Source organism: Macrotis lagotis, chromosome 3, assembly GCF_037893015.1.
Source record: "Macrotis lagotis isolate mMagLag1 chromosome 3, bilby.v1.9.chrom.fasta, whole genome shotgun sequence".
Classification (NCBI taxonomy): domain Eukaryota; kingdom Metazoa; phylum Chordata; class Mammalia; order Peramelemorphia; family Peramelidae; genus Macrotis; species Macrotis lagotis.
This window is the reverse complement of record NC_133660.1, coordinates 231,678,955-231,701,134: the sequence shown is the minus strand read 5'-3', so window position 1 is coordinate 231,701,134 and position 22,180 is coordinate 231,678,955. Positions and strand designations below refer to the sequence as shown.

Genomic DNA, 22,180 nt, shown 5'->3' with positions numbered 1-22,180 from the left:
TTCAAGTCTGACCTCAGACACTTAATAACTACCTAGATGTATGGCCTTGGACAAGCCACTTAACCCCACTGCCTTGCAAAATCTTAAAATGCACTTCTCACCCAAATAAAATCAGATTTAAATAACTGGACAAACATCAACTGCTCATGGATAGGTCGAGCCAATAAAATAAAAATGACAATTCTACCAAAACTAAATCACCTGTTTAGTGCCCTACCAATCAAAACTCCAAAAAATTTCTTTAATGAGTTAGAAAAAGTGGTAATTAAATTCATATGGAAAATAAAAAGTCAAGAATTTCCAGGGATTCATTGAAAAAAAGTGCAAAAGAAGGGGGCTTAGGCCTGCCAGATCAATAATTATATTATAAAGCCTCAGTCATCAAAATTTTCTGATATTGGCTAAGAAGTAGAGTGGTGGAACAGTGGAATAGACTAGGTGCAATAGCAGGAAATGATTATAATAACCTGCTATTTGATAAATCTAGAGTCCAGCAATTGAATAAAAACTGTGTCTTCAATAAAAACTGCTGGGAAAATTGGAAGTTAGTATGGAAGAATCTTAGATTAGACTAACACCTCAAAAACTTAAACTTAGATAAGACTAATACCTCACACCATATACCAAGATAATATCCAAATTGATATAGGATTTAGGGGTAAAAAACAATATTATAAGCAAACTAAAAGATCAAGTAGTTTACCTGTCAAATCTATGGAAAGGGAAACAGTTTATGACTAAGGAAGAGATAGAGAACATCACTAAAAAACACCTAGATGATTTTGATTACATTAAATTAAAAAACTTTTGCTCAGACAAAACTCCTGTAACCAAGATCAAAAGAAATATAGTAAAAAGGGAAATAATCTTCACAATTAGTATTTCTGACAAATGGTCAAAAGATATGCAAAGGCAATTTACAGATGAGGAGATCAAAGCAATCCATAGTCATCCAACCCAGGGCAGCTAGGTGGCACAGTGGCTAAAGCACCAGCCCTGGAGTTGGGAGTACCTGTGTTCAAATGTGGCTCAAACACTTAATAATTACCTAGCTGTGTGGCCTTGTGCAAGCCACTTAACCCCATTTGCCTTGCAAAAAAAAAAACTAACTAAAAAAAAAAACCAAAAACCAAAACCAAAAACATACTCATCCAACCTTTCTGGAGAGCAGTCTGGAACTATGCCCAAAGGGCAACAAAAATGTGCATGCCCTTTGATTCATCAATATCACTACTGGGTCTGTACTTTGAAGAGAAGATGAAAAGGGGTAAAAACATCACTTGTATAAAAATATTTATAGCAGCTCTGTTTGTGGTGAAAAAAGAATTGGAAATAAAGTAAATGCCCTTCATTTGGGGAATGTCTTAGCAAACTGTGGTATGTGTATGTGATGGAACACGGTTATTCTATTAGAAACCAAGAGGGATGGGAATTCAGGGAAGCCGGGAGAGATTTGCATGAACTGATGCTGAGTGAGATGAGAAGAACCAGAAAAACATTATACACCTTAACAACAACATGGGGGTGATGGTCAACCTTGATGAACTTGCTCATTCCATCAGTGCAACAACCCGGGACAATTTGGGGCAATCTGCTATGGAGAATACCATCTGTATCCAGAGAAAGAACTGTGGAGTTTGAACAAAGACCAAGGACTACTACCATTAATTTAAAAGAAAAAACTGTTATCTTATTGACTGACCTTGCTATCTCTTTTATTTTATGTTTCTTCCTTAAGGATATGATTTCTCTCTTATCACATTCAATTTCGATTAATGTATAACATAGAAACAGTGTAAAGACTGGCAAATTGCCTCTGTGGGAGGTGGGGAAGAGAAGTAATATTAGGGGAGAGGCGCTAGGTGGAGCAGTGGATAAAGCACCAGCCCTGGAGTCAGGAGTACCTGGGTTCAAATCCGGTCTCAGACACTTAATAATTACCTAGCTGTGTGGCCTTGGACAAGCTACTTAACCACGTTTGCCTTGCAAAAAAAACCTAAAACAAAAAGATTAGGGGAAAAATTCTAAAACTCAAAATAAATAAAATCTTTAAAAAGAAAAAATAATTACACACATACACACACATATATATATATGCATAAATATATATATATATGTATATATATATCACATGTAAAGTTGAACTACTTGCTTATGGGTGGCAGCACTTTGAAAATGTTTAGACCTTGTTTCTTTCATCATTCATGCCTTTCACTCCGTAATTAGTTGCTCTCACTGGAAGCCCTCTCTTATAAGAGATATGTATCATCAAGGAAAACAATTCAACCACTCCACCATTTCTGAGAATTCATGCCTTATTCTTTACCTCTAGTCGTTAATTTTCTTCTAAGAAATGGTAGAAAATATTTCCTCATCAGACCTATGAAGACATGATTCGTCAATACTTAAATGCAAGGTCTGAGGTCTTTCAAAGTGGTTTCCATTTTGAGGAATATTATTTATCACATAAATTGTTCGGGGTCTTCTGAATTCATGCTGCATCAGTTAAAGAAAGTGTTCCCATATTACTCCAAAACTGTATTTTTTACCACTTCTTATGGTCCCACTACTTGATGATACCACAATTTTCTCGGTTATTATGAAATGGAAGGATATAATGGGTAAATGAGATACTTTTACAGCATGACATTACTAGAAACAGTAGTATTTGTATGGGAAAACTTCCCTGGTTCTTCAGGTTAGCAATAGTAAAATGATAAGTTCTTTGCAGAAATGTCAAATTCTGTGATCCAAATACAAAGAGTAGACTCAAAATTGAGATTCTCTATTTCTCCTCCCTTGTGATTTTATAACACAAGGATTATCCTGGAAATAGGGACTCTCTTTCTAGTCAACTGGTAGATAACTCCTTCAAGATGTGGAAAATGATCCTATAGAAAGTGAATGAACATCAAAAAAATTTTCTCTACAAGGTATTAATAACTTTGGTCAGCTAGCATAATAGTATTTACACATTTGGATACAGTCTCTGCATATATACATATATATATATATATATAAATATATATATATATGTTAATATGAAATGTACCAATGAAGTACGTAAATAAACTTCTTCATTCCTGCAAACTTTATTACAGTCCTACAATGGCAAAATTGGCAAATCACACAGTATGATTTGACCAGGGAAAAAATTTGGTGGCAACAAATATATTCATCTCTCCTTTGCTTAGGGTTCCTGTTAACTTGCATAGGAGCAAAAAATGAGAGTAACATAGTAGGATATCCTGTAGATGGTTTGTGAATGTTTCCTGAATACATCAATAGACATATCAAAATCTTACTTGTATATTTTATTTTAATCTCATTTTCTTCTCCCCCCCCTCATTTTCTTCTAATAGGTTCTTGTGAAACAAATGTGTTGCAAGAACTGCACTGTTGTGACTGAATTCATTATTTTGGGGTTAAAATACTTTGTGTCATTCTCCTTTTCATACTTTTTAGTTTTTATTTTGTCACCTTAATGAGTAACCTTAGTATAATCACATTGATCAGAAAAAGCTCCCAACTTCACACTCCAATGTATCTTTTTCTCAGCCATTTGGCATTTGTGGATATTGGATATTCCTCATCTGTCACAACTGTTATGCTCAAGAACTTCCTTGTGCACACAACCATAATCCCTCTTGGAGCCTGCATGGTCCAACTGTTCTTTGTAGCCTTCTTTCCTGGCTGTGATGGCCTATGATGGGTATGTGACAATCTGTAACCCCCTGCTTTATTTGGTCAACATGCCCCCTAGTATCTGTACTCTATTAATTATCTTCTCCTACCTGGGGGCTTGTATAAATGCTTGGATCTACACTTGTTGCTTATTGAGCCTGTCCATCTGTGGGCCCAATAAGATTAATCACTTTTTCTGTGATTATTCACCACTTCTGTTCCTTGCTACATACCAAAATAATATTGTTGAAATTCTAACATCTGCCTCTTCTGGATCTATAATTGCGATCTCAGTATTAATTATCATAATCTCTTATATCTCCAGCCTCTTCTCTCTCTTGAAAATCAGTTCCACTGAGGGAAGATGCAAAGCTTTCTCAACTTGCACCTCCCATCTTGCCACAGTCACTCTCTTCTATGGCACCCTTACATTCAATTATGTGATGCCCAACTCCAACTACTCAGCAGATGAGAATAAAGTAATATCAGCTTTCTGCATGGCAATTATCCCCTTGTTGAACCCTCTGATCTATAGTCTAAGGAACAATGAAACATCTTTATTCGTGAATTCATCTTAAGTAAATACTATGTCCCAGATTTCAGGGATGCAAGGAAAACATAAAACATTACTTTTCTAATATTCTTCTGACATGCTGTTTAAAATTAAGTGATTCCAGCAACTAGGTTTTAGAAAAGATGCATGGTATTTTTATTTTGATGTGTTACATTTATGAATTTAATTTTGATTGCCAAGGTCTGAAAATTTCCATAATCATGGATATCCCCCCTCTGTAAAGGGCATGTAAAAGTGTCTTCTCCTCTTTGGGATTCTGATTTTTTAAAATCTTGCAACACTGATTTTACATTTTTATTTGTTTTAGTTATTGTTTCTATTTCATTTATTATAATCATTGTATATTGTTTTCTTTGCTCTGCTATCTTCATTGTGTAGCAAAACAAGTAATTTTTTTCAGTTCTAGTTCTTTTATTTTGTTCTTTGCTATGTTATAGTCATATCCTATTATGCTCCTGTGCCACAATTTGTTTTTCCCTTCCTCAGTCACTAACCATTAGTTGTTTCCAATTCCTTGCTACTATCAAAGTGGCACTGCAACTACTTTGGTGCAAGTGAGAACTTTTCTTTTTATCATTGTCCAACTAAATGTTATAATACAACTGAAAAAAAGGTATTATTTTTCCTGTGGAGTTGTTCTTCATGATGGGTAAGAATGGAGAGATTCTAGAAGAAATTGAAAACATGAAAAATGAAATAAATCAATAAAAATTCATTAAAAATTTTAAGCTCCTTCAACTTGAATACTTCTTTCTTGTTCAGTCCAGTATAGCTACACTAAACTATTTTCCTTTTCCACACATGGCAGTCCATCTTCTGTGTCTTTTCACTGGCTTTCTCACAAATCTGATATACTTGGTTTCCTGGGATTTCCTTGAGACAATTCCAATACCACTTTGTGCAAGAAGCCTTTTGAACTTCTCAAGCAAATAGTAGTTTCCTCTCTAAGATGATCTTCCATTTCTTATGCCTATAATTTATATATACTTACTTCTCTACATGATGTCTCTCCCAATAGAATGTGAGCTGCTGGAAAACTGCTACTCATTTGTTTTGTAATTCAAATTATAGCATAGAATCTCACATACAACAACCCGGAACTACCTTGCTGACTGCGTTGTTTGCAATCCACTCTACATCAACTCCCTATTTTTAATATTATCTCAAAATAAGGAGATCAGACCTGGGCATGATAATCAATATCTGATCTTATCAAAGAAGAAAGCAGCAAAATGATCACCTTCCCAACTTTGGATTCTATCTTCTCTTAATTTAGTGTAAATTTCCTCTTAGTCTTTGTTGTCATCATGATATACCACTCAAAAATAACCACTTTTCAGGGGCATATTGGAGATGCAGTGAATAGAGCACTGGCCAGCCTCAGACACTTTATAATAAGTTAGCTGTGTGATCTTAGACAAGTCACTGAAGCCCACTGCCTTGCAAAAAAACAAAAAAAAAGTATTAATAAGGTTTAATTTTTTCAAGCATCATTTTAATTTTTAAATTTGATTATAATTCTGCATTGTGTATTCTCAGATGTAATTCTACCTTTTGCACAACAAGACATCCATTTACAAAATAATCACCTTTTACTGAAATCTAATCATAATGAATTTCATAGAATAATTTGAAAACTAAAAATTCCAGTTCCTCTTTCTCTATTCGTAATTTTCCTTTATATTATTATGGACATCATATGGATTCTTGGGGCACCTATTCAAACTTTCACATACCAAGTAATAAATCAGGGCCCACAGAGCAAGACCACCTCAATCAGTCATCAGGATTCTTAGCGTAACCGTAATGGATTGTACTGTTTGAACTCCTGTCTCCAATTCAAGGTATTTTCCCAACATCAATCTTAGTGTCAGTTACAATCTCACTGAAACTATCATCTGATGTAGTACCTGGTTTTCAGGTGTTATTTAACCAATCATCATTAATTAATTTTCTAAAGGTATATTTACTGAGAAGAGATAGCACAAACACAAATTAGAACCACAAACCAGTGCACCATTAGCATAGTCTCTCCCATACCATTCACTACTTGAGAGAAGAGGCTCAATATGAAAGCAGTTTCAAAGCACTGACTCTTTCAATTTCACTTCCAAATGTGGTAATGCACCTTCTCTTCCTTGTTTGTAGTAGCTGAATTCCTGATTGTGAAATCAAGGGTTCTGGTATCTAATTAATGTTTTGCCCCAGTTTACAAAATTATGACATTTTGCTCTTTTGACAACGTGAAATACATATGGTCTCAACCTTATTTAAGAGTTGTTCACCTAATAAGTCAGAATAGGCAGAACCTAGGCAGAAGAAACCACAAGGCCTTTGTGCAAGGATTTATGTCAACTTGGGTGGAAAGATGATGCCACTGACTGCATTTGGAATGATGGAATTTTCATGGCTGAAGAGTCGGGGAAATATCAACTGAATGTCTAGTATTATCCCTAAAAACTGTCTAAAGCTATAAAGAAGGCAACTACACTGTCCTTTGGAGACAAAAAATTTATCAGAGGCTTAACATGAGATAATTTTTGTTACATATGTTACATAGGATTGGAGAGTGGAACTGAAGGTGAATAAATTAACATACTTTTAGGAGCAATGTGATTATCATTCCAAATCAGGAAAGTGAGGATGTGGAATGAGGTGTGGAGGAATAGATTATGAAGGTGATCCTGAAACTAATGTGTATTTTCTGTGATTTCCTTTACTGCATCGGTAATACAGAGTAAAGCTGCTTGCTAAAAAAGGCAATTTGGGAACCTGCAATGCAGCAAACTGATTTACTGGTATTTGTGGCTGATTTCACTGAGCTGTGAACCCCAAACCCGCTTAAACTGGTCTTTTGGTCCACTATGGCTGATATGGAAATGTTTAACAGAATTGTACATGGATCTTGGGATGGGAAAAGCAAGGGAGACAGGAGATAAACTTGGAACACAAACCAAATAAAAATGAATGTTGAAAACTATCTTTACATAAAATTGGAAAAAATAGAATACTATCAAATGCAATAAATCAAAAAATCAAGCCCCATGATTATCTAATTCTGCAAAATATCCTTCTTCTGGATTTGACTACTTCCAGGGGGAAAAAACTGTCCTTTCTCTATCACAACTCCTCCCCTATTTGGTAACCAATTATAAATTGCCCTTGTTCCTTCTGGACCAGGGGTGCCATTGTAACTCGATTTGTGGACCTGACAAGCATGACATGTTTAGAGAATAATTTTGTTCTTACTCAAAATTCCCATATATTTATAGAGGAATAGGAATTTTGCATGTTGGCAATATGGTGGTAAGGTCCCTTTAGGTTTTTGCAAGACAGTGGGTTAAGTGACTTGCCCAAGGTCATACAGCTAGGTAATTATTACTTGTAGAAGGTGAAATTTGAACTCAGATCCTCCTGACTCCAGGGCCAGTGCTCTATCGACTGCATCATCTAGTGGTCCCATAAGGCTGCTTTTGAAAAGGTCATTCAGCAGTGTGAGAAATAGCTAGGGCTGATTTGACCTGATATGGAAGAGCATCTGAGACACTTAATAGTACATTGAAAATTGTATACTGGAAGAAAGCATAACTTGGAGTATGATTTATTGCAATTATTTGAATGGTGAGTTCAAAGATTTTTTTTGAGAACTTTTGCAACCACATATGTTGTATACTAAAAGATCAATTTTTCTGTTTATAATTCGTGGAAAAAGCTTAAATGTACTATGTTCTTACCCCTGAATTGAAGCCATATATAATACAAGCTTTTTCCCAGTTTGCAAACAAAATTATTATCATGTGTATTGGGAATGCTACCTGCCATGAGGTAACAATTAGGTCCTACAGTCCCCTAAAAATTTTTATTTCATCCTTAGACTAATTTTGAAAAAATGCTCACCATAGGACTTCCTGCCATTTAATTGTAATGTTTCTAAAACCCTAGAGGAAGTTAAATGCTTACCAATCCTGAGTCTCCTTGGTGATGCATTCCCTGGCCCATTAATACTCCTAAGCCTTAGAGGACTGTTGCACATCAAGATTTTGAAGAGAAATAATGAGAGAGGAAAATATGTTCTTTAGTTAGGCAAGAACAATTCAGCCTTAAATTGCATTAAAAATACTTATCCTAAGACTGATCTTTGTATTAACATATCTGTAGATATGTAGAAGGAATAGTGGAGACTAAAGGAAGCATGCTCCTCATGTTGAATCACCTTGAGGAAGCCCCCACTTACCTTCTCATTATCTATATTCACTCTGCCTCTTGGGCTCCCTATACCACATTTTTGATAAAAGATGTTGGTGCATATGAAAGTTAGAAATTGGGCTTTGCATTCGCTTTTAAGTGTTACAGATAGAAGGAAAAAGAGCATTTTATTAAACACCCAAGGCAGATAATTAGATGTTTGCAAATGAAGGCATAACTTAACTATTGTTACTGTGTCCATTTCCAGATTAAGAAAGAGGCAGACAGAAGTTAAATGACTTTCTGAAGGATCCATAGCTAAGAAATGTCTGAGACTGGTTTTCAACTCGCCTTCCTGACCCCAACCCAGCACTGTACACACTGTCCCAGGCAGCTACCTAGACTTTAAATGTACATTTTGAATTTTACCAAAGGTCTTTGTTTAGAGGACACTTGCTGCTGAATGTTTGGAAATGAGCAGGATAGACTCAGCACCTAGGCATCACTTTAGACCCTGGAACTAGAGACAACCTGTCAGGACACCCATTAAAATCAAGGTATAGTGTAGCAATAGTAAAGAATCTGGTTAATATTGATCTTCTAAGATTAGAGTTTGAAAAACTCTATTTGAGAAATTAAAATGGCAGATATGACAAACTACATGGAATAGTTTTACATTTTCATATATAATCTTACTTTGTGTCCTTTTTGGTATAAAAACGGTAACATTGAAATTTAATTGAGAGCTTATAATTAATTTTTTTAAAAGACTGGCAATTTCAAGGAATGGTTTTCCCTACATGAAGTCTTATCACTACCTCTCATGAGAAATAATTTCTCTCTTGGAAAGATCTTTTTATTCTAATGTCAAGCTAAAGACTATCTCTGAAATATTTCCTTAATGTTCCTGGGTCTACTCTCTGGAACCTTTCACATGAAAGCTATTCCACTACTTGAAGAAAATTATCAAGTACCTTCTAGACCATATTGAGTAGAGTATTCCCTCTTAAGAGTTAATATCAGGGGTGGCTAGGTGGCATAGTGGATAAAGCACTGGCCCTGGAGTCAGGAGTACCTGGGTTCAAATCGGGTCTCAGACAATTAATAATTACCTAGCTGTGTGGCCTTGGGCAAGCCACTTAACCCCATTTGCCTTGCAAAAACCTAAAACAAAGAGTTAATATTACTAGTGAAGTCCTCTCAGAGTTAAAAAAAATCATTAAAACAAAGACAGACTATGACTCTTAGACTATTCTTAGAAGAGAGAGAGATATCTTGCATTCAGCGCCAGGCACACACCTGATTCTGTTGGGGGCGGGGATGAGAAACAGTGAAATGTTTCCAGAGAGATCTTGCATTTTTAGTTAGTCACCTATTTGATGAGAAAACAGTCTTAACTGGGAGAACAGTAGACTGTTCCCATGAGAAAAACCTTGCATTCCAATGAAACTCATAAGCCTCCTCTCATTGGATGATAAGTAGACTGTTCCTACACCTTGCATTCCAAGACAAGTTACATCAGTAAGATAGCTATAATCCTGAAGGTTATTCTCAATATTAGGATAGTGAGGCAATATTTATGAAAACCTTTCATTCTTCTCTTCATTCCTGGGGTAGATTTTCTCAAGTAGAATTTAACTCTGAAGACTAATCAAAGAGTCAACAGGGAGTGACTATTGGGAGGAGGAGGGGATTGTGTTAGGTCATATAATCTTGCTTGACTGTCAATTCGAGGCAGCTCCTTGATATTCACTATCTTTGTGAGACTTAGAGTGTGTATTTTTCTGAAGAAAAGCAAAAATAAACTTTTTTTTGCTCCGAGTAGTCTCTATATTTTTAAGTAGATTTTTATCCCACACAATATCTTTTCCAGAGTGCACATCCTGAATTACTTGAACCAATCATCTTATGGAATGATTTTCATTCTTCTTATGAGTCAGACTAACATCTCTACTTATGCTTCAGGATGCTAGTATCCATCCTAATAGGTGGGATCTAGTGGGGAACATGTATCAAATGTGTTTTGGTCAGTCAATGACCCACATGACTATCAACTCCTTTCCTGACTCCAAGCCTAATACAGGGAATCCAGTTTCAAATTCTCGTCCTAGCTTGGAGGGATGAGTAACTCCTATTTTGAGTCACTGGATCACTTTCTCAAGTTCTCTACTATCAAGACTTAAAATGTGGTTGTTCTGGCAAGAAGATCATCACTAGTAGACTGGTAACCTGGGATGAAAACTGTGGCTCTCCTAACTCATGAAGTAAACAAAAATGTGAATCAGCATGATTAAGAGGGTTTGTATGTGTAAGGGCAAATGATTCAGCTGGGCTGTCACAGAAAGGAAAGGATTAGAAGCCTTAATCTATTCCTTTCTGGCTTTCATTGTTCTAATGTAAACTCTGAGAGTCTTTTCCTGAGACTCTTCTCCTACCACTGGCTTCTGCATTTGGCAAGAGTCTGAGCTAAGCATTGGTAGAGTGGGAAAGGTCCTATGTGCTACTGTGCAAGTTTGCCAAATTATTCAGCAGTTAAAAATGATTGTTGGGTTCATGTTAGTCTAAGGATGAAATCAGATTCATGCTTTTACCCCTCTTTGGGAAGTTATAGAATAAAAATCTACATGAACTTTTAAGGAAAGTTCAGAGATACCAGGCAGGAAGATCCAGATATTTTCCAGTTGTCTATATTTTCAGTAAATTTTTAGTAATTTATGACTTCTTAATATTTTTTATTTTAGTAACTTATGTACCTATTGCATCCCATTTTCAATAATGAAACACATGAACAAGGAAATGCTGTGATAAAGCATATTTTTAGCTGATGTCATATCTAATTCGTAAAAATATAAATTAGATAAGTCAAAAAGACTTTTGAATTAGTACACATTTTCCCCATTGGGAGAGACAGTTGAAGAACTGGCAAATCACTGATATCATTTCTGGCAAGTGGAAGAGAAACAATTCCCAGTGAGAATTCTCAGGCTGCTCCCTTGACCAAAATGGATGAATCTCTAGGGGCTGTTTATATGCCACCCCACCCATAACCATAACAAGCTCCAGGCTCTCTTGAATGTCTTGTACAATGTGATCAGACTCATCCTTTCAAATATGCACATCTTGCCTCTCACCAAATTTTTCTAGAGAAAAATTAAAGGAGAAAAAGAAGACCCTACCTCTTTAAAGCAAAGTCAGTGGATCAAAACCAAATTGAGTGTCCTTTGGTGAGGTGGCTGCTGCAAAAACAAAATATTCTGGGTACAAATTGATTATTTTTTAATCCACGGTGATGATGGCAGTATAAAAAGAAGTGAAGAGGTACATGAACAATCGAGTTTATATTGTATTTTGTACATGTAGTGGGATGAGGATAGAATACCACACACTGAAGGTACTGCTTCCTAAATGACATGCAGACTTTTAATGAAAATACCTTGAAGAAGTTTAGAGCCAGGAGAGATATCCTCAAAATGGTTCTGATAGTCACATGGAAAAGAAGTTTCTTAGAGCCTTTAGAACTGAGTTGCATTTTAAAAGAGCATTGAACTGTTGGAATCAATTGAACTGGAAAAAAATTATTAATTAAAGTGCAAAGTAATTTGGAGTAAATAAAATTTGAGAAAACAAGACCAGATGATAGTTTATATAACTGAAATGATTTTTAGAGTTCTGCCTTCTGAGACAATTGAAAAATTTTTAATTTTGGATTTTTCAAGTGTTCTTGGAAATTTCTCATTGGATGATAATAGAACCAAAATTAATCACATTGAAGTAATGAAGTACTTTCCATATCTATTGAACATTGAAACATGTTGATTTTTGAGAGCTTTCATACTAGCTCATACTTATTGGTTTGGTCATATGACTATACAATTAATGCATTTTAAAAAAATTCTAGACAAACATAGGCAAAGAAACAATAAATGAAGCCCATTGAGAATTTAGAGAACTTCTAAAAGAACTCAACTGTGTTTGAGCAATTGTATCAGTCTCAGTGAATTTCAAATGGCATTTTGATGATATCAACTATAGTTCACCTTAAGGCACTCAAGGGTTTAGATCCCAAATGCAACAAAGCTTAACATTAATATTTCCTCACTAATTCATAACTAGCTCCCTGGAATCTAAAATCATCAACTACTTGTATCAATACGTACCACTGCTTTTCTTGGTTTTACTCTAAAAATATCCATCTCATGTCAGGGGGGCTCATCGATTCTTCTTAATTTGTCAGACTTAGGTAGATTTCAGTTTTAGATAGGGCTTTAATCACCCTACCACCCGGGCTTAATGATTATGATTCATTCCTGATTTGGATATTAATTTACCAAGTAGCACCACAAAAAGTCAAAGATGTTCAAGTGAATTTTATGCATGAAACATTATTAAACATGCTAGTACATAGATTCTGATCTACCCTAGGTCATACCATATATCCTGAAATATCACTACAAACAGTAAGTATATGATCCTACATGATTAGATAACAATACCTTACTTAAGTAAAGTTCTTTCTATACGAATAGGTATATTTGTTTCACATATTACACTTCTTCCACATATTAGACTGAGGTTTTTGCTTTAGGAATTTCAGTAATATATTACTTGGTTGATGTGGAGGAAAGAGAATTGAACTGGGTTTGAATTCCATATCTTAGTTTTAGTGACTATGACTATGACTGTGACTGTGAGGGTCTTTACCTCTGTAATCCTCAATTACTTCATCTATAAAAAGAGAATAGCCATATTGCCCCCCTAAAAAATTGTGGGAGGAAAGTAATTAATGAAATTTGAATTATGGTTTTAGCTATTTGAATTTTTATATGCATATTATGATTATGTCACCAACTGAAATGAACCTTAAAGTTTTCAAATGTATATTTGTGCCCTCCATTTGGCTAATATTTTTCTATGGATAATATGCAGAATGCCTTATCCAAGGCACTGAAGAGTGAAAGAAAACACAAAAGAGACCTTAATCTTAGGGAGTTTAAATTCTATTTGTGAGGAAGGGCTAAAATATTGTCATTAAATAAGTCAATATGAAATAAGTTTGAGGTGGAAAAGAGCTTTGGAAAATAGATTTATTGAACTGGTAAGGCATTAGCTGAAGGAAGCTAGAAATTTTAAGAAGCAGTGATGAGGTAGTGCATTTGGAGCATGGAGGATAACCTGTTCTGAGAAAGAGAAGGGAATAAAATTTTAATTCAGGGAAACAGAGAGTAGACCAGCTAGGCTAGAATACAGAATACATATCTGAGATTACAATGAAAAAAATCTGAAGAAAGAAATGGGATACAGATATTGCAATACTTTAAATAACAAGGTAAGTGGTTGTTATTTTGTCTTTAAGGAAATAAGGGTTTGTTCAGGACTTGAGTAAAGAAGTGAAATGATTAGCCTTGTGCTTTAGGAAGATTATTCTTGAAGGGTTTTAGAGGATAGTTTAAGAGGAAAGAAAGATTGAAATTCAAATTTAAAAACTTTTACAATAGTCTAAGTGAGACAAGAAGAAAACATGAATGAAGGCAATAGCTATTTCAGGGGACATGAAAGGATATGAGATATATATGTTGTAGATATAGAAGTAGTCATATTTGGCAGCTGACTGGTTAGGAAATGCAAGATGGAGAAAATAGTAAAGACTGATTTCAGGACTCTAACTTGGGTTTCTTGGAAGGATAGTCGGACCTTCAACAGAAATAAAACTTGAGTAGGTAGTTCATTTTAGATGGAAGGTTGAAGGTAAGATGTATTCTCTTTGAAATTGATTAAGTTTCAAATGCTTTGGGGGATATTTGGTGACCGATGTAAAATTATTAGAGATGAGTGAACTAGAATGCAGGACTGAATTTATGGATTTAGGATTGATTTGGATGGAGGTGCCATGGCAGTGGAAGATAGTGAAAACACTGAGAAGGTATAAAAACCAGGAAGGGTCTGCCTGTGGAAATATGTATGGTCGGGAAGTAGCACAAGGATAAGGATCTGCCAAAGGAGCTTGAGAAAGAAAGGCCAGATATGTAGGAGAAATACTAGGACCAGGAGTGCCTGAATCAGGCAAAGCCATGAACAAAAATTATTCAGTAAGAGCAGGTGACTTCCTGTGTCTTGTCCTGCAAAAGGACAGGAATCAATTAATCAACAACAATCAATAAGTTCATACTGCTTAATCACTTTCCTGGGTACTAATAATACAAATCTAAAAAAACTCTAACAATCCTGACCACCTATAAATTGTATAAAAACTGCCAAAACATTATGATATGGAAAATATTGGTAACTTTGCAGAGCAAAGTGCTACTGGAACTCTGGGGTCAGAAACTCCCTTTCTATGCTTTATCATATGTGTATGGAGGAGAGGAAGTGGAATCCACCAAGGTAGGTCCCCCCCCCCCAACAACTGATAGGAAAGGAGAAGAGATTGCCAGATCTGGGTGCATTTATAGGAAGAAGGGAGAAACCTAAAGGTAAAAAGATTAACAATTTTAGGGTAGTTTATTTTCAGTAGGAAAAGCTCAAGGTTAAAATAGGAAAGATGGGATCAATGGATCAAGTACAGAAATTGGTCCAGGAGAAAAGGACTATCACTTTGTTAGAGATTGTTGCAAAAATAATAGAGGAAGTTATTAAGGAATAATGAATCGTAGAAGATGAAAAGTAAAAGGATCTCACAGAAAGAACCTGTCTTTTTTCCATAAAGAGTAGGTTGCAAGGTCCTAGTTGCAAATGAGGTGTTGAAAAATTACTTCATAACTCTGCAGATTTTATTTTATTTAAGGCATTCTTTTTTGATGTGGTCATCAATGTCATAAATGAGTGTTACAGTCAGTATTGCCTCTGAAATAAACAGTTTCTAATATTATGTAACATTTTTACTGGTTTGAGAAGAGAATAAGAATGAGTTTAGCATTGGGAGGAATAAAACTATTTCAAGAAAAAAGTAATTCAAGATAATTGTCTCTTTTTGGAATTAACAAGTATTAGCAAATGCAAACATTTAAATTTAGTTTGATCTTTAAAAGACATGTATTACTCATGAAGATAGATAGATCGATAGATAGACAGAGAGAGAGAAAGAGAGAGAGAGAGAGAGAGAGAGAGAGAGAGAGAGAGAGAGAGAGAGAGAAACACGCATACTTGCTTCTTTACTTTTAGACATTTTGAAAATGTTTGGATCTTGTTCCTTTCCTCCTTCATGTCTATTACTATGCAGTTAGCTATTTCTCTTGCCTTTCACTGTGGAAGCCCTCTCTTATAAGAAATATGTATCGTCAAGCAAAAGAAATCAACAGATTCACCGTATGTGAGAATTCATGCCTCATTCAGTACCAAGAAGTGGTAGAAAATATTTCTTCCTCAGATTGATGACTACATGATTTGTCAATATTTAGGTCCAGGGTCTGAAGTCTTTCAAAATGGTTTCCCCTTTCAGGATTGTTATTTGTCATATAAATTGTTATTCTAGATCTACTGAGTTCATTCTGCATCAGTTAATGGAAGCATTTCCATATAACTCCAAAGTAGTGTTATTCATCACTTCCTATGGTCCATAAAATTGTCACTATTTGATGATACCACACTTTGCTCAGTTGTTCTGCATTTGAAGAATACAATAGCTTAACAGGGTATTGTTACAGCAGGTTGAGCAAGGATTTTCAATTATTTTTCCCTAGAAAAAGCTGTATTTCCATAAGAAAATTTCCCTAGTCTTTCAGGCTAGCGATATCTAGCTTAATGATAGTTCTTTGCAGAAATGCCACATTTTATGAGCCAAGCTCAATGAGGAGACTCAGAATTAAGATTCTCCATTGCTCCACTGTGATTTCATAACATGAATCATTTTGGAAAGCAGGAATTTCCTTAAAGTCAATTGGTGGATACCAGCTTCAATTATGGAAAATGAGATATGAAGGAATATAGAAGAGACTCTATTTCTTTAGATGATATTAAAAACCTTGACAGAACAATATACACACCTTTGGATATTGTCTCTGCATATGTTTAAGAAGGGAATCAATGATGTGATTAAACCATCCTCTATGAGGTGGCTAGCTGGCACAGCAGATAGAGCACCAGCCCTGGAGTCAGGATTACCTGAGTTCCAATCTGGCCTCAGACACTTAATAATTACCTAGCTGTGTGACCTTGAGCAAGTCACTTAATGCCACTGCCTTGCAAAAATAAAACCTACAAAAAAAGCCAATTCTCCACACTCTTGCAAACTTTACCACATTCTTTAAAAAATTACAAAATTGGCAAATAAAACAGTATGATTGGACCAAGGAGAAAATTTAGTGGCAACAATTATATTCATCTCTCCTTTGTTTATGGGCACCATGCCATAATGGATATGGACAAAGAATGAAAATAAGACAGTACAATAGTCATGTAATAGGTGGCCCAGTTATGAATATATCAATAAACATAACCAAATATTTATTCTATATTTTATTTTAATCTCATTTTCTTCCTCTAATAGGCTATTTCCAAGAAAGATGTCTGGCAACAACTGCACTGCTGAGACTGAATTCATTCTTTTGGGGTTAACAGATGACCCAACCCTGCGTGTCATCCTTTTTGTGATATTTCTTGGTTTCTATACTGTTACCTTAGTTGGTAATTTTACTATAATCACATTGATCAGGAAAAGCTCCCAACTTCGCACTCCAATGTACCTTTTTCTCAGCCACTTGGCATTTGTGGATATTGGATATTCCTCAACTGTCACACCTGTTATGCTCAAGAACTTCCTTGTGGACAAAACCATAATCCCTCTTGGAGGTTGTGTGACACAACTGTTCTTTGTAGGCTTCTTTGGGACAACTGAATGCTTTCTGCTGGCTGTAATGGCCTATGATCGGTATGTGGCAATCTGTAACCCCCTACTTTATTCTGTCAACATGCCTCCTGGAATCTGTACTCTATTACTTATCTTCTCCTACCTAGGGGGTTGTATAAATGCTTGGATTTATGCTATTTGCTTATCGGTCCTGTCCTTTTGTGGATCCAATAAGATTAATCACTTTTTCTGTGATTATGCACCAGTTTTAAAACTTTCTATATACCAAAATGATATTCTTGAAATTTTACCTTCTGCCTCTTCTGGGTCCATAATTGTAATCACAGTGCTAATTATCATAATCTCATATATATCCATCCTCTTCTCTGTCCTAAAGATAAGCTCCACTGAGGGAAGATCCAAAGCTTTCTCAACTTGCACCTCCCATATTGCTGCAGTCACTCTCTACTATAGTACCATTACATTCATTTATGCTACACCCAAGTCCAGCTTCTCAACAGATGAGAATAAAGTTGTGTCTCTTTTCTATATAGTAATCATTCCCCTGTTGAACCCTCTGATCTATAGTCTAAGGAACAATGAAGTAAAAGGGGCCATGAGAAAACTGATGAGAAGGAAACATCAGTTTTCATGAATTCATCTCAAGTATATATTATATCTCAGGTTTGAGGGATTCAAAGAAAAAATGAAACATTGCTTTTCTTTTTTTTTTTGGCAAGACATTGGGGTTAAGTGAATTAACCAAAGTAATACAGCTAGGTAATTATGAACTGTCCGAGGCCAGATATGGACTCAGGTCCTCCTGGCTCTGGGTCCAGTGATCTATCCACTGCACCACCTAGACATCCCATTGCCTTTCCTTAAAAATATGATATTCTTCTTATATAATATTTAGAAATAATACTAATAATTAGATTTTAGAAGATATATTACAGTAATTTTATTTTGATGTGTGAGGTTTTTGAATTTAAATGTTGATTGCAAAGGTCTGAAAATATATGAAAAGTTCCCCAAATATGGATCTTCTCTGCAATGGTGCATGTAAAAGTATCTTATCGCTCCTCCTTGATTTCATGATTTTTTTTGGAATCTTGCAATACTGATTTTATATTGATTTGTGGCAGTTTTGTTTTAATTTACATTGTGATGGTCATCGTGTTTGGTGCTCTGCGTTATGCTATCATCATTCTCTAACAAATCAAAAAAGCTTGTTCTGTTCCCTTTCTTTTTGGTTCTTTTTTTGTGACAGAGTCATATTCTATTATGTTTGTGTGCCACTATTTGTTTTGCCATTCCTCAGTTACTGACCATCTGCTTTGTTTCTAATTCCTTGGTACTGCAATTGTGGTACCACAAATATTTTGGTGTTTCCAATGACTTTCCCTTTAATCAGTGACCATCTTTATGCCATAAAACAACTTAAAAATTGCATTCTTATTCAAATGTGGGATGCATTTCCATAATGGGTGACAAGGGAGAGAAACTAGAAGAAACTGAAAACATGGAAAACAAAAATAAAACCTCCTCACCTGACTACATCTTACCTGTGTAGTCCAATCTAGCTATACTGGACTATTTGCTTTTCCCACAAAAGACAGTCCATCTTCTGTGTTTTTGAACTGTTTGTCTTAGAGGGCTGAAATACTTTGCTCCCCAACAACTGTCCCTTAGGTTTCTGGTATTTCCTTGAGACAACTGGAATCCCACTTTCTGCAAGAAACCTTTCAGGGCCTCTTAAGCTAACTGTAGCCTCTTCTCTAAGATGATCTTCCATCTACTCTGAGTATAATTTATATGTACTTGGCAATTTACATTGTGTCTCTCCCCAAAATATGTGCACTCCTGGAAAACTGGCACTTTTGAATTTTCTTTTGTATTTTATAATTTATACATATACATATTTATATATCAATTTATAATTTATAGCATACAACTTGATATAATAAATCCTGCAAATACTTACTGACAGACCACCATCATAGTGATCCTCTAGATCCCCTCCCTATTTTCAATATTTTCTTAAAATAAGGAAGTCAGATCTGATCATGATATTCTGTATCTGAGAAACTGTAGATAAAACAAAGCTACATGTAATAATTTTACAGTTATTTATACCCTTCTTATTTGTGACCTTTGTGTTTATAAAAATAGTAATATTTAACAACTGTTTTAGCATATGAAGTTTTTTTTAGGGGTTTTTTTTTTTTTGCAAGGTGAATGGGGTTAAGTGGCTTGCCCAAGGCCACACAGCTAGGTAATTATTAAGTGTCTGAGACAAGATCTGAACCCAGGTACTCCTGACTCCAGGGCCGGTGCTATATCCACTGCAGCACCTAACCACCCCAAGAAGTTTTTTTTAAATGGCTGGATTACAGAATATTTTCTCCTTCTTGAAGTCATCCAGTGATGGGAAAATCACTACCTCTCAAAGAAAATCATTCCCTCCTTTGGAGAGATTTGATCATTGGGATATCTTTCCTCATTAATCTGTCTCTCTGAAAATTCTACTTATTGCTCTGGGATCTGTCTCTGGAACTGAGTAGAAGTTTCCAAATGAAAGCTCTTCAACTACTTGCAGAAAGATATCATGTCCCCTCTACATCATATCTGGTTCAGGGGAACATCCCCACTTTCTTAAACCAATTGCATGATTTCCATTTTTCTTTTCATCCTGACTATGTTCCTCTGGATATATTTTAGTTTGTCAATATGCTTCCTAATATTTGGTCTCCAGAGCTGAATATATTCAAATGTGTTCTGGTCTGAGCAGATAGATTAGTAACATGTTTATCATCTTTCCTGTTTCCATGCTTACTCCTTAATATAATAATGATGATAACTCTAATGACTTCTGACATCGAGTCTCTCTCTCTCTCTCTCTCTCTCTCTCTCTCTCACACACACACACACACACACACACACACACACACACAATTCATGGTAGTTCATATAAAGTTATAAGCAAAAGATATTTTAGTTTCACTTGACCATGAGAGAAGAAACAAAAGTATGTTTCCAGTAGATGATAAGAACTCCTTAACAGTCTTTCATTGTGAAAGACAAGAAAAATGTAATTATGGTCCATGACCATTTTAAAGCTTTGACTGCATGGGGGTCTGGTCTCGCATTGGGGTGGTAGCATGATAAAATGGAAAGAACAGGGATGGAATTTTGAGTCACCCAAGTTCATTTCAAAAAATTCAATAATTCACTAATTCTAGATTTACCTAGAGTAAGTCAGGAGTTCAGTGGTTAAGGAGATGAACTGCTAATTTATAATGTTTAGCAACTATGTACTAAATGTTTATTTTCTTGTTGTCCTCAACATTCAAGATTGGTAAGTTAATGATTAGCCAAAGTTCAAATATCTTTTAGTCATTGTGTATGTATGTGTATATATAGATATATATGTGTATGTGTGTATGTATACATGTATACATATACATATATACATGTATACATATATTTGTATGTATATATATATTGCTTTTACCTAGATCAAATAAGCTAACACATATGAAATGTTTTATAAAACTATCTGGCAATGTAAAATTGAGCTATTTTTATGGTTTTAGCAAATCACTCACCTCATCTTTTAATGTTATTCTTGTAGAAAAGATGACACAGAATGCACTTGATAATAAAATGATTATATGGCTTTAGAATAGTTGAATGCCTGGACCTAAGATTCATATTTTCATGATGGCAAATTAGACTGGATGGCAAAATTAGAATTTTGTCTCAGTTCTTACCTGGCCATTAAATTGAATGCAAATTGCCTCAGACAAGGCAATTAGGGCTTGGGAAAAACCTTAATTTATATCAAAGGTCATCCATCCATTGCATCCTGGACCAGTTTTGACTTTTGTCTTATTGATGGTCTTTGTTAGATGCTGGAGGAGACAGTGAGGTTGAACTTTATACAGTTCTGCCTCACTTAAATCTAATTCAAGTGAAATTCAAGACAGCCTTTTGATGTCATTAATTCTCTTTAAGAATGAATAGCAATGGGGGAATTCTTTATTCTTTATGTCTCATTCTTTATTCTAGTATGGTGGCTTTGTGAGTTCTCAAAGAATGAGTCACTAGAACACAAGTTTTCCAAAGTTCTCTTATTCTGTAAAGTATTTTTTTTGGTAAGGCAATGGGGTTAAGTGACTTGCCCAAGGTCACTCAGCTAAGTAATTATTAAGTGTCTGAGGCTGAATTTAAACTCAGTTCCTCTTGACTCCAGGGTTGTTGCTCCAGGTTATTGCACTACCTAGCTGCCCCCTGCCATAAAGTATTAAAAGATGGTGCTGCCAAGAAACCATCTCTGCATTTGGGAAACCTGCCTAAGTCTAATGAAGTTCAGCCTAGTAGAATGACCACTTGGGATGCAAACTGTGGCTGTCACCATTAAGGTAACAAAGAAAATGTGAAGCAGTATATCTAGGATGTGTTTTAAGTGGAAGGTGAAAACATAAAGCTAGACTGAAGAAGGAGAAAAAGGATTAGAATTCATAATTCATCCCTGTCTCACCCTGACCTTTCTAGGGTGGACAATAACAATCTTTTTAAACTATTTCACTCTTCCTAGCACCAAATGAGACTTTCACTTTAGCACGCCTCTTGGTTCCACTTATGGAGGGGGTCTTTGAGCAAGAGCAAAAAGGGAAAGACAATATGTCCTTACTGTGTAATCATTATTGGACTCAAGTTTTTCTTAAGGGCAACAATTAGATTCATGCTTTTGCATCACTTTCATCGTTAAGGAATAAAAACTAATGTGATCCTCTTTAATCTCAGAGTTCTAAAGGCATGAAGATCCTGATATTTTTCTTTTCTTTTTTCTTTTTCTTTCTTTTTTGGATTTTGCAAGACAGTGGGGTTAAGTGACTTGCCCAAGGTCACACAGCTAGGCAAATAAGTGTCTGAGGCTGTAGTTGAACTCA

General features: G+C 35.4%; 1 protein-coding gene across 1 annotated transcript; it reads left to right on the top strand.

Annotated features, from left to right (window-relative positions):
• Positions 1-16,941: 16,941 nt before the first annotated feature.
• Positions 16,942-17,880, top strand: LOC141516465 (olfactory receptor 5P3-like). The gene has a single exon (XM_074227536.1). It carries the CDS (start codon positions 16,942-16,944, stop codon positions 17,878-17,880), a length of 939 nt encoding a protein of 312 aa, XP_074083637.1.
• Positions 17,881-22,180: the final 4,300 nt, after the last annotated feature.

What these genes read in the sequence shown, in the direction of transcription:
- LOC141516465 (XM_074227536.1), top strand. Translation starts at nt 16,942, where the DNA reads ATGTCTGGCAACAACTGCACTGCTGAGACTGAATTCATTCTTTTGGGG.